This window comes from Trichosurus vulpecula, chromosome 7 (genome assembly GCF_011100635.1).
Source record: "Trichosurus vulpecula isolate mTriVul1 chromosome 7, mTriVul1.pri, whole genome shotgun sequence".
NCBI classification, from domain to species: Eukaryota; Metazoa; Chordata; class Mammalia; order Diprotodontia; family Phalangeridae; genus Trichosurus; species Trichosurus vulpecula.
In genome coordinates, this window is record NC_050579.1 from 14,412,827 (window position 1) to 14,424,257 (window position 11,431).

The 11,431-nt window shown below is 53.1% G+C and overlaps 1 protein-coding gene across 1 annotated transcript; it reads left to right on the plus strand.

Annotated features, from left to right (window-relative positions):
• Positions 1-2,489: 2,489 nt before the first annotated feature.
• On the plus strand, positions 2,490-10,968 carry PRSS56 (serine protease 56). Its single transcript, XM_036768115.1, has 13 exons — positions 2,490-2,598; positions 3,894-4,031; positions 4,517-4,570; positions 4,695-4,884; positions 6,227-6,326; positions 6,453-6,612; positions 6,799-6,941; positions 7,543-7,705; positions 8,587-8,769; positions 8,905-9,054; positions 9,594-9,653; positions 10,338-10,444; positions 10,783-10,968. Exons 1-13 carry the CDS (start codon positions 2,490-2,492, stop codon positions 10,966-10,968), a joined length of 1,743 nt encoding a protein of 580 aa, XP_036624010.1.
• Positions 10,969-11,431: the final 463 nt, after the last annotated feature.

Below are 11,431 nucleotides of genomic sequence, written 5' to 3' on the forward strand. Positions count from 1 at the left end.
ATCACCAGCTCCATCGTTGTGTTCTGCATTATCAATGAGCCAGCTGAAATAAATTAGCTTTTAGAAAAGTGATTTACTGAGAAGGTATAGCTAGAATAAATTCTCCACGACCCAGAAAGCACACCTTCCTCCAACATAAATAAGGTGAGAGCCAGTTAAAATTGAAAATACAAAGTTAATGAGGGCAACTTGGTGCTTCTCATGTCCTGACCCTGGACCTCCTCTTCTCTCTTGAAGGAGACCTCAGGAAGTTTGCAGCAAGCCTTGGCTTTGGGCATGGATGGGTCAATCCATTTCTGGGCCAGGCCACTTCATCTGATGCTGGTACTCTCTGGTCACTGCCTGTGCATCCTGTGTTGACCAGCTCAGACACACTCTACTATCCATTTGACTCCCTGGGTGGGACCTCTACAGCTCTGGAACTCACAAAGTTGCCTGGATACTCTTACCTGGGGATGTGTATTCACCTGAAATCAGGAAAGAACAACCATAAAGGAAGCAGAGGGACCACAGGCTCCCAGACACATGGTGGCCAGGTAGAGGAATGATCCCCCACCTGGCAACCCAGAATCGTCCTCCTCACCCAAAAGCTGCCAGGGAAGAGGTGGACGGATTGGTGGGAGCACCTCTTCTACGTCACCCAATTCCTGCTCAGTTGCTGTGGAGTCTTCGATCTTTCCAGCTCCCCAGTCGTTTAGAAGACTTTCATCTTGGCCAAAATAGCTCCCCTAAGTTCCACATGGACTGGCATCAGGCAGAGAATAGCCAAAGGTCCTTCAAGGACTGGATCTCTTTGGCCAGTCCTTGAATTACAAATGTAAATAAAGGGGCTTTGCAAACTTCAAGGCCTGATTCATGCAAATGTCAGCTACTATCAGGGGGAGACAAGATCTGTGATTTTAGCAATACTTGGAGCTCGGTCATTTATAGCCTTGGACACTCGGCTGGGAGCCCTGGGGAGTCCAACCCACAACCATATGGCCAGTATATGTCCAAGGTAAATCCAGAACTCGGTCCTCCTTACTCCAGCACCCACTTGCTAGTGCCCATATCTCAGCCTTTCTATTCTGGTCTTTCCAAAGCCCCGTGAGTAAGGGAGCCCCCCAAGTCCCAGGCCCCATCACCTAGTTACCGCAGCAGCTTTTGGGCTTGTTTCTCTTACCCAACCCAAAGGCATCATCCACTGGTCTTGGAGGCCTTCCAGTGGGGCTGAGCTGTCCCGGGTGTTCCCTGGGAGAAAGGGCACACAGCTGCAACCAGACCTCCCAGTAAAGGAGCTCCATTTGGGTAGGGAGAGAGGACAGGAAGCACCATCTGGGAGTGTGGCAGCCCCTCTGCCAGCTCAGGTCCTCCCTAGAGCCTTTCATCCCCTCCTCTCCCCCTCCAGTCCCCGGGACCTGCTGCCAGCACCCTCCTCTGGCCTCCCTTCCCCTCCAGTAATTACTGCGCTAATTACAACTCTTTGATCTTGCCCTTTTGAAGTGGTAACAATTGTCTGGGAAGGGGCCCCAAAGCAATTAGGCCTGGGAGCTCCTGGGGCCCAGGCAGGGGACCCAGAATCCGGGGATCCAGTGCTCAAAGGGACCTCAAAAATCATCAAAATCAAATCTCCCCATTGGACATCAGAGAAAGCTGAAGCCCAGTGAGCGGAAGGGCCTTGTCCAAAGTCACACAACTGAGTCAGAATTTGAACCCAAGGCTTCTGAGGCCAAATTCCAGAACTGGCTTTAGGCACGCAGACTGGGCATGGAGAGGCCACCTAGGACTCCCTAGGACAGACTGGGCCACAGCACAAATCTCCTTGACGTCAGCCCATGAGCAGTAGACACTCGGGGAGGGCCTGGAGATGCTCCCCCTCCCACCCCAGGGCCTGGGTCTCCTCCCCCCACACCCCCCCTCCAACTGGCCTCTATGGGCTGCTCTGGGATGGAAAGCTGTGCTGTCCTAGCAGTCTGGCCTCTCCCTCCCACTCACTTCCAGGGCCACCAGCCCAACCGTTAGCCCAGCTTTTCCCCCTTTGATGCCCCCTTTGATGGGCTTGAGGAAACAAGGGGCCTTTTCACAAAGAGCCCTGAGGACAGGACTTCAAAGGCTGAGACTGGTGGGGAGAAGGGACCCAGGGAAAGGGAGAGGCCCATCCCTGCCCACTCCCTTCCCTCCGGCTGCATCTTCGAAGGCCCCATTCATGACCCCAAGTTGGACCAGAGCTGGCCAGCGGAGGGTTTGTCCAACAGCCCCTTGTCCACCCATCCCCCTCCCCACCCCTTCTAGCTCACCTCCTCTGTCCTGTCCCTGCTAAGTCAGGGCATGGTGGGAGAGCCTGGCCAGGGAGAACAGGCAGACAGAGTGGCTAGAGGTCTGAGGCCGAAGGCACCAGGAACTGAAGGACTAAGGGTCACCAAAACAAAGGGAGAAGAAAGAACTGGGAGCCCAGGGAAGGGAGCCTGGGGGGCTGCTCAGTCTAGTTCCCTCCAAGCCCTCAGGGTACAATGCTGCCAGTGGTGCTGGGGCTTCTGGGCATCCTGTCCCCCTGGGGCATTGGGGGTGTGGGGACTTCAGCCCCCAGGCAAGAGCGTCTGGCCAGGACTACACTTCAAGGTGAGTTTATTCCCTGGCCATCCTGAGCATGAGAGGGAGGGGAGTTAGGAGAGGGATAAGGAGTGTGTGTGTGGGGGGGGGGGGCGGTAAGTAGGTAGAAGTGTGGAGTTTAGGGAGGAGTGGGGGGGCGGGGATTAGGAAGGATCCTAATTAGGAAGGACCCTGGGGTAGGGACGAGTAAAAATAGAGAGGCGATTAAGGTTTAGAAAGCCCAATGAGAATTAGGGATGAGTGTAAGGGTTAGGGGGAGACTTTAGGGGCTGAGGAGGAGTTAGAATTAGTCACATCTGACTCTTTGTGACCCCATTTGGTGTTTTCTCCTCAGAGATACTGGAGTGGTTCGCCGTTTCCTTCTCCAACTCATTTTACAGATGAGGAAACTGAGGCCAACAGGGTTAAGTGACTTGCCCAGGGTCACACAACTAGGAAGTATCTGAGGCCAAATTTGAACTCAGGTCCTTCCAATTCCAGGCCTGGCACTCTATCCACTGAGCTGCCTAAATTGGAGATTAGGACAGGAATTTTGAGGTTTGGGGGAAAGGTTGGAGGTCAGTCAGGAGAGAGGTAATCAAGGAATTGAGGTTGAGGAGGAAGGTGGAAGGGGGCATCCCATGGCCCAGCCCCCTCTCATATGTCTGCTCCATTCTTATTTGGGGGAGCTCTGAGGCCTTAAGCTTGGCTTTAGCTTTTCTTGGGTAGAAGAGACCCAAGACAATGAGGAATGGTGGGACCATAACTAGCCACTTTGGTACCAGGGCAAATGGGATGATATTCACCTCAAATCCACCTTTTGAGACAGAGTAAGTCACGGTGATAAGTGAGACGTCAGGAGATAATGTGTGCTGATGAGTGGGCAAACCAGGGCATAGAATGGGGGAACCCCACCCAGACGCTGTTTCCTATTTTAATAAGTTATTCTTGTTAGTTGGGTGCTAAGCTCCATAGTTTCTACGATGCTTGAAAGACTCTTTACGCTGTCTTCACCCTCCAAGCTTTGGGCAAAGCTCTCATCGCCCTGTGTTAGTTACCGATCATTTCCAGTTAGCCAGCAACTCAGCGGTCGGTTGTTGAGTTCTACACCCTGACATCAGGCCCCTGGAGTTTCTTCTTCAAATCCCAGGTCTGACATTAGTTACCTTCGTGACCTTGGGAAGGTGACTGGCCCCCTCTTTGACTGAGTTTCTGTAGCTATAAGGATTGGGCCTGGCTATTTGCTAATCCCCGCTCCCCCCCCCCCCACCCCAGGCACAGATCTCCTGATCTGACCACCAGCCTGGTGCTTTCTGCTTCCACAGCTCTGTCTGAACAGGGGACTCTCCTGCTGAAGGCTGTCCAGAGAAAAGCCTCCCTGGCTATAGAAAGAGCGACATTGGAATACAGACGCAGGCTTCTGGTGTGCCAGGCTTGTGTTAACCACACCTCGCCTTGTCCTGGTGAGCACCTAGGTGGTGGGGCAGGAACCCTCGCTGACGCTATCCTGGGCCCTCGACCCAGGTCATCCCTTCTCCTGGGGCTGGGGTCCTCAATGTTCCTCCCCCTGGGCACCACGGTCCCCTCTCAGCCCTGTTTTTCCCTCTCCTTCCCCCTTCTGTTCCCTCCTGTCTTCCTGTTCCAGTCTAGCCCTTTACTAACCCTTTACCACCTTGTCCCCCCCCACACACACTCCAGCCTCACTGGACCCTTCCCTTAGGCTCTTGGGATCCTGTGTCTAACACTTCCTTCCCCCGGCTCCCTTCAGTTGGCCCAAGGACAAGGTCAGAGTCCCTTTGGGGGAGTGGACTACCATTCATCGGGGTGGGTTGGACCAGGTAGCCTTGGAGACCCTTTCTAGCTCTGAGATTCTGGGATCCTGGGATGGGGATGTGTGCTGGTCAGAGGTGAGTATTGTGGTCCTGTCCCTTGACCCCCGCATCCCTAGGGCTTCAGAGCCAGCAGCCTCATGTCCACAACGTTCCTGGACAACAGAAGCTGGGTAAGGACCACAGGGATGGGCAGAAAGTTGGGGGGAAGGATAGCCAGATACCGGGGATATGGGATGCCCAGGCAGTGCCCACGAGGTTGGAACCTCATCCTGACTGCCCTTCCTCTCCTGACAGTGACTTGTGGCCTTCAGAGCCGTGGAACTGCCAATGGGACATGGGCCCGGGGCAGAATAGTGGGGGGCAAGGAGGCATCCCCGGGCTCCTGGCCGTGGCTGGTGTCGCTGAGAATGAATGGGCAGCCCATGTGTGGAGGTGTCCTTGTCGGGGATGCCTGGGTCCTCACTGCTGCTCACTGTTTTGCAAGGTGTGTCCCTGGAAGGGAGTGGGAGGTGGGGGGGGGGGAGTAGAAACAGACTTCCAAACCCAACTGGCCTATAACCCCCACCTCAATAGGACTGTGGCTGCAGCCTCAACCAGACAGTGGTCTCTGCTGCCCCCTGGTGGATGAAAGAAGCACCCCTAAGGCTATCCAAAAGCCAAGGGGAGGGGGAAGAGGGCAGGGGAGGTGGGTCAAAGCCCTGGGTATGACTTATGGATTCGTAGTATGAAGATTTAGAGGGAGACCGGCCCCAGAGAGGCTGAGGGGATAGCGGATAGAAGGGAGTCAGGAGGGACCTTGTTTCAGCGCCCACCTCTGCAGCTTTGTGACCTTGGCAAGTCATGTTTTTCTGAGGCATTTCTTTGGCTGTAAACTGGGGCTAACGAGGGCTAAAGTCCCAGGTGGAGGGTCAGCTCAGATAATATATGTTAAGTGCCACGGAGAGCCCACCCGGAACTCAGAGAGATGTTCAAGTCCCTCTTCTGACACATACTGGTTGTGTGAGGCTAGATGAGCCTGTCAATTCCCTAACTCTCCACGACTATACATTGATTAAGAGTTGCTCCCCTGCTCCATGGGAGTTTCCTGCACCAATAAAGTCATAGGTCCCCACCAAAAACAAACAATAAAGAAACAGATGGTAGATGAACGAAGGAAGGAAGGAAGGAAGGAAGGAAGGAAGGAAGAAAGAAAGAAAGAAGAAAGAAAGAAAGAAAGAAGAAAGAAAGAAAGAAAGAAGAAAGAAAGAAAGAAAGAAAAAAGAAGAAAGAAAGAAAGAAAGAAGAAGAAGAAAGAGAAAGAAAGAAAGAAAGAAAGAAGAAAGAAAGAAAGAAAGAAAGAAAGAAGAAAGAAGAAAGAAAGAAAGAAGAATAGAAAAGAAAGAAAGAAAGAAAGAAAGAAAGAAAGAAAGAAAGAAAGAAGAAAGAAAGAAAGAAAGAAAAAAGAAAGAGAAAGGAAGGAAGGAAGGAAGGAAGAGAGAGAGAGAAAGTGAAAAAGAAAGGGAAAGAAGTAATGCACAAACCCTCCAGGGCCTCAGACCTTGACGTTTCCTTACCATTCCTTCTCCCCTCCTCCTCCTCCTCCTTGATTTAGAGTGAGGACCTGAGTCCAAGCCTCGTCACCGTCAGTTCCTCTGTGGCTTTACTCGGCCTCAGTGCTCCCATCTGTAAAATGGACATTGGACGGGATATGCTCTGAGGTCTCTCTCAACTCTAGATCCAGAAGCCTGTGTGTGAATCCCTTCCTGAGACCTGGGAAAGGCCCAGGAGAGTCAGTAGCTTCTTCCCTCCCCCTCCCTGGTGACCACACATCCTGTGTCCCTTAACAGCCTTCAGAATGAGCTCCTGTGGACAGTGACCCTGAACAGTGCCCCTGGGGAGAGGCAGGAGGAGGGGATCCCTGTTAACCGCATTCTGCCGCACCCCAAGGTAAGACTCCAGAGCCTTGCCTTATCCTTCTCTCCAAACTGCTCCTGGCCCCTGGGCTCCCCAGAGCTCTGACTTCCCATTTCTCAGTCCCTCCTCTACTGACATACCCCTTTCTTCTTCCTAAAGTTTGACCCCCAGACCTTTCAAAATGACTTGGCTTTGGTGGAGCTATGGGCACCGGTGCTGCCATTCAAGTGGGCACGGCCTATTTGTCTGCCTGAGGAGCCCAGAGAGCCTCCAGCGGGCACCATCTGTTCCATTGCTGGCTGGGGAGCTGTCTACGAAGGTGTGATGGATGGGGGACTCTGAGCCAATGGGGTTTTAGGTGGCTGTCTAGCTCTCACACACACAGAGCCCCCAGTGGGAAGGGAGACGGGAGTAGGTCAGTGCATGGGGGCATAGAGGAAGGGGTCAGAGGGGATGGGTGTCCCAAGAGCTCCATGCCCAATGGTGTCTTGTCACTCCCTCCCAGATGGGCCTGCGGCTAAGAGCGTGATGGAGGCCAGGGTGCCCTTGCTCAGCTTGGACACTTGCCGGACAGCTCTGGGGACAGCGCTTCACCCCAGCACCATGCTCTGTGCTGGCTATCCGTCTGGAGGAGTGGACTCCTGTCAGGTAGGAGGGAGGGAGCCTGTTGGAGATAGCACCCCATCAAGAATGTGAACAACATGGCCTTTGTGGGGACAGCTTCCTAGAATGGAAAGAGCACTGGATTGGGAATGGGAAGCCTTGGGTTCAGATTCCACCTCGGATACTACCTGAATGACCTTGGGCCAGTCTCTTACCCACCTTAGGCCTCGATGCCCTTTTCCATAAACTGAGGAGGTTGGACCAGGTAGCTTCCGAGGTTCCTTTCAGCATTAAACGCCAAGATTTTATGGCCCTATGAACATCAGCAGGGGGCAAAGCAGGGATGTAATTAAGTCTCAGCAGCCCTTCCACCCTCTCCCCTTGTGAGTCACCAAACATGGAAGAGCTTGGAGGCCATCTGCCTGGCCCTTTATTTTATAGGGTGGCCCAGAGGGGGGGGAGCTATTTGCCTTAGCTTGTACAGTTAGTACAGGGCTGAAACTAGAACCCCCCCCCAGATCTCCTGAACCCACCCCACTCTCCATAACTGTCTGTTTTCAACTGTATAGAATAGCTCCCTGGCTGGAGTGCAGGAGGGTAGCCCAGGGGCCACCAGCTCCTTCTCCTTATTTCCATGTGTCTGCAGGGTGACTCAGGGGGGCCTCTGACATGTTCAGTGCCTGGGCCCCCCCTGAGGGAGGTCCTCTATGGTATCACCTCCTGGGGGGATGGCTGTGGAGAGCCAGGCAAACCTGGGGTGTACACCCGCGTGGCAGCTTTTGGGGACTGGATCCACCAGCAGAGGAGTGGTAAGCATCCTCTCCCCTACCTCCTCATCAGCCTTTACTTTGGTTTGCTTTGGGTTGAGTTTTTTCCTCCACCTTTCACTTTTCATGCTACCAGAAATTAGGGCACAGAGAAAAAAAAACAACCTCAAATTCAGCAACCATTTATTAAACACCTACTATGTGCTAAGGTATTATGCTGGTGCTGGGAATGCAGAGACAAAAATGAAACCATTAACTTACCTTCTATCGGTCCTTTCAACAAGCAGATATTAAGCACCTACTCTGTGCCAGGCTCTGTGTTAGGAACTGGGGATACAAAGACAAATTGTAATAATTTCTGCCCTCAAAGAGTTTACATTCTATCGGTCCATTCAACAAGCAGGTATTAAACACCTACTATGTGCCAGGCTCTGTGCTAGGTACTGGGGATCCACAGACAAAATGACCCTGGTTCTAGGTTGGAAATTCAGACTCAGGCACTGGTCCCACTCCACCCCTCCTGGGCAAATCTCCATCTCTTCTGTCTCCATTTCTTCTAGACCGACTCCCTTCCTCTCTTGTAGCATCATGAATAGAGAGCAGAAAGGACATTAGAAAGGACCTTAAGTCCATCTTTCACATGTGAGGAAACAGACCACAGAGAGGTTACTGTGACTTGTCCAGAGTCACATAGCTAGGAAATGTCTGAGGCACGATTTCATCCCAGGTCTCTTTGGATTTATTTACATGCATGTTTTTTCTTCTTGAGGGCAAGGACTATCCCGCTTTTGTCTCCCTTCCGAGGGCCTAGGACAAAGTAGGCGCTTACTGAAAGCTGGTTGAGCCCCTGATGGATTGATTCAATAGCGTGAGAGGTTGGTTCAGAGAAAGAACTGGCAGCCAACCTAGTTCTGTCTCTGCAGCCCCTCCTTCCAGCCGGGAGCCCAGCTGCCGGGAGTTTTTGGCTCTGGACACCCAGGAGGACCCTTCTGCGGAATTTGCATATCTCTGTGCCTTCTATGAGCGCTCCTGCCCTGCACCTCAGGAATCCAGTGCCTGCATCCTCCTGTCCCAGAAGAAATGTCAGCTGCGCAGGAGCAGATGTGGTCAGCTTCTCTTTGCTGCTCGGGAGACTTGGCTGCAGGGCCGATTGAGGGGGGCTGGGGAACTGGCAGGGAGGGGGGACCTTGGAATCCCTCCTCCCAACCTGCCCCCTGCTCCATTCTGTGCCCCTCCCCCAGAGCTGCGCTCTCTGGTCCAGACCCTGCTGAGCCTACTCAGAGATGCCCAGGACTTCTTCTCCCGCCACTTGGGTCTGCCTCAGCTTGGCCTAGGGCTTCTGGAACATTCCTGGCTTCCTCCCAGAGCTCCGTGGCGGGGCCAGGGCACAGGTACCTCGATCCTCTCTGGTAGCTGGCAAGCTTCAGTGCCTCTTTTGCCCTTTCTCCTGGGACCTCATCATTCTTAGAGACCCTCAGTTTTGCTTGACTCCCCGTGTGTTAACCGCCCCCCAACCCCTCCACCACTCCTATGACCAGAGCCTTACCTAAGGCAAGGACACAGGGGCTTTACCTCAGGGCCCTGGCAATGCTTTCTGTCTTTCACTGTGATGGCATGGACTGCTTCCCCATCTCCCTGCATCTTTTCCCCTTTGGGCAGCTTCCTTAGCAGCAGCCTAGAGACGGCGTCTCCCTGATAGGGGGGTGATGAGCACTCTATTCCCTCTTCAGAATAACTTCCCTGCCTCTTGCTCTGGGCATGGTTCGTGGTGCTTGCCCCAGATGCCAAAATCTCTAGGTATGACTAAGGATGCTTTCCCTCACCTCCCCTCTTCCTGTGAGCTGCTACCTTCTCTATCTCTCTGTCTCTCCCTCTCAGTGTCCTCATCCCCACTTTTGAACAAAGTCCTCACTGTTTTCTTTCTCCTCAGCTCCCCGAGGAGATGCCCCCTTACCCCAGGGGAGGCAGGAGCAGGAGGCAGAAGTGAAAGGTAATGGGTCAGGCCCTCCTCCCGACCCCCTCAAATCCAACATTGCACCAAGGCTGTCTCCCATTGGTCCCTATCCAGCAGGAAGCCCAGAGGGAGGCAAGAGAAGAGAGGGGAAAGAGGCATGAAGGCAGGAAGAGCTTTGGGTTTGAATCCCACCTCTGATGCTCATTAATGGGATGACCCTGGAGAGGCACCTTCTTAATCTCTCTGGGCCTCAGTTTCCTTAACTGTGAAATGGGCACCATCTGGCTCAGAAAGCTGTAGGAAGGAAAACACTCTGTAAACTTTGAAAAACAAATGTAAGTTATTATTAGAAGTGAAAGCAGGACAGGATATAGAGCGAGCAGCTGAATGGAGGTGGGGGTGGGGGAAGCAGGGAGCCTCAGCTCTTTCTCTGTAAAATGAGAGGGTTGGACTTCATGGCCTCTGAGTTCCCAGTTCTAGATTTCTGAGCCTATGATGCTTTGACCTGCAGCCTCTCTGGGCCTCAGTTTCCCCATCTGTAAAATGAGAGGATTGATCTAAATCACCTCTAAAGTCCCTTTCAGCTCTAAATGCTTGGCATGTGTGGACACTGGAGGTCATGAGAACCAGCGGACCTGGTGGTTCTAAAGTCTTTTGTAAACAGCTACAGAAGGTATTCAGGGTCCGGGGCCTCTTAGCAGTGTTCTCCACTCCCTCCAGGCTGCCCTGGGCTGGATGCTCTGGGTCAAAAATTGGCTGACCTTCGAAGAGCTCATGCCTGGATCCTGCAAGTGCCCCATGACCAGCTGGCAATGGACTTTCAGGAGGTAGGGACAGAGCCCCTCAGGCCCCAGGCTCGTCTTCTCCTTGCCCCACACAACCTGACTTGGCTCAGGACAGGCCAGAAGCAGGGAGGCCTCGGGGGAAGTCAAGGGGAAAAGAGGATCTTTCCTTCCCAGTATAAGCCAGGCTTACACACACACACACACACACACACACACACACACACACACACAGAACAGGCTCTAGTCATCCTGCTGAAGACCCCCTGGACTAATCCTGGGAACCCCTCCCAGAAGAAGAGGGTAAAAGAGGGAAAGGGAGGAGGATTCTGGGAGAGGAGACACACCTCTATCTTTCTGACCTGCCCTTTTTTCCTGAACAGATCCTGGCTGACCTGGGCTCCAGGACTCAGAAGGGACTCTTTCAGGCCCAAGTCAGGGCAGTCGTAGGGGGCCGGATGGTGGTCTTTGTCACCATGATCGGATTGGAGCCTGCTACCCTCACTCATAGCCTCCCTGGCCTTTTGGCCCAGGCTTTGAGGACCTTCAGAGCTGGGCCCCCAACATAGTCGGGAAGGACTTGGGCCAGATTCCCATAGGGGCTTGGCCTATTGCAGAGGAGATAGCAGGGTGAAGAGGACAAGCAGAGAGAAGTCTCTTGGAGTTGAAGACCCCTAAGGAGGGGCCAGGGATTCAGGGGCCCAGAGGAGGCCCCCCCATCTTCCCAGCCTCCAGATGAAGTTTGATGGTGGGGGTGCCCTGTGACTGGCCCCAAGGAGGCCCTTAGCTAGCAGTGGGGAGGGGCCGGGGTCAGGATAATGTAGTTATGGATTTGGTTTATGGTGGGGGGAGACAGAGGCATGGACAGTTAATCCCTCCACATCCTGACTTTCCCCATTGCAGTTTCCATAAGAATTTAAATGAAAATTTGGAGGGTGTTTTGTGAAAGCCATAGAAAACATGTGAAGCCCAGCAGACAACATAGAAAAAGTTTAGAAACTCAAAAATGTATGAAATATGTATATAATATTG

Excerpts from the sequence above, each read along its gene's own strand:
- PRSS56 (XM_036768115.1), top strand. The coding sequence starts at position 2,490 with ATGCTGCCAGTGGTGCTGGGGCTTCTGGGCATCCTGTCCCCCTGGGGC. Across the intron at positions 6,613-6,798 it reads CTGGGGAGCTGTCTACGAAG|ATGGGCCTGCGGCTAAGAGC; the intron begins GTGTGATGGATG and ends ACTCCCTCCCAG. Across the intron at positions 6,942-7,542 it reads GAGGAGTGGACTCCTGTCAG|GGTGACTCAGGGGGGCCTCT; the intron begins GTAGGAGGGAGG and ends ATGTGTCTGCAG.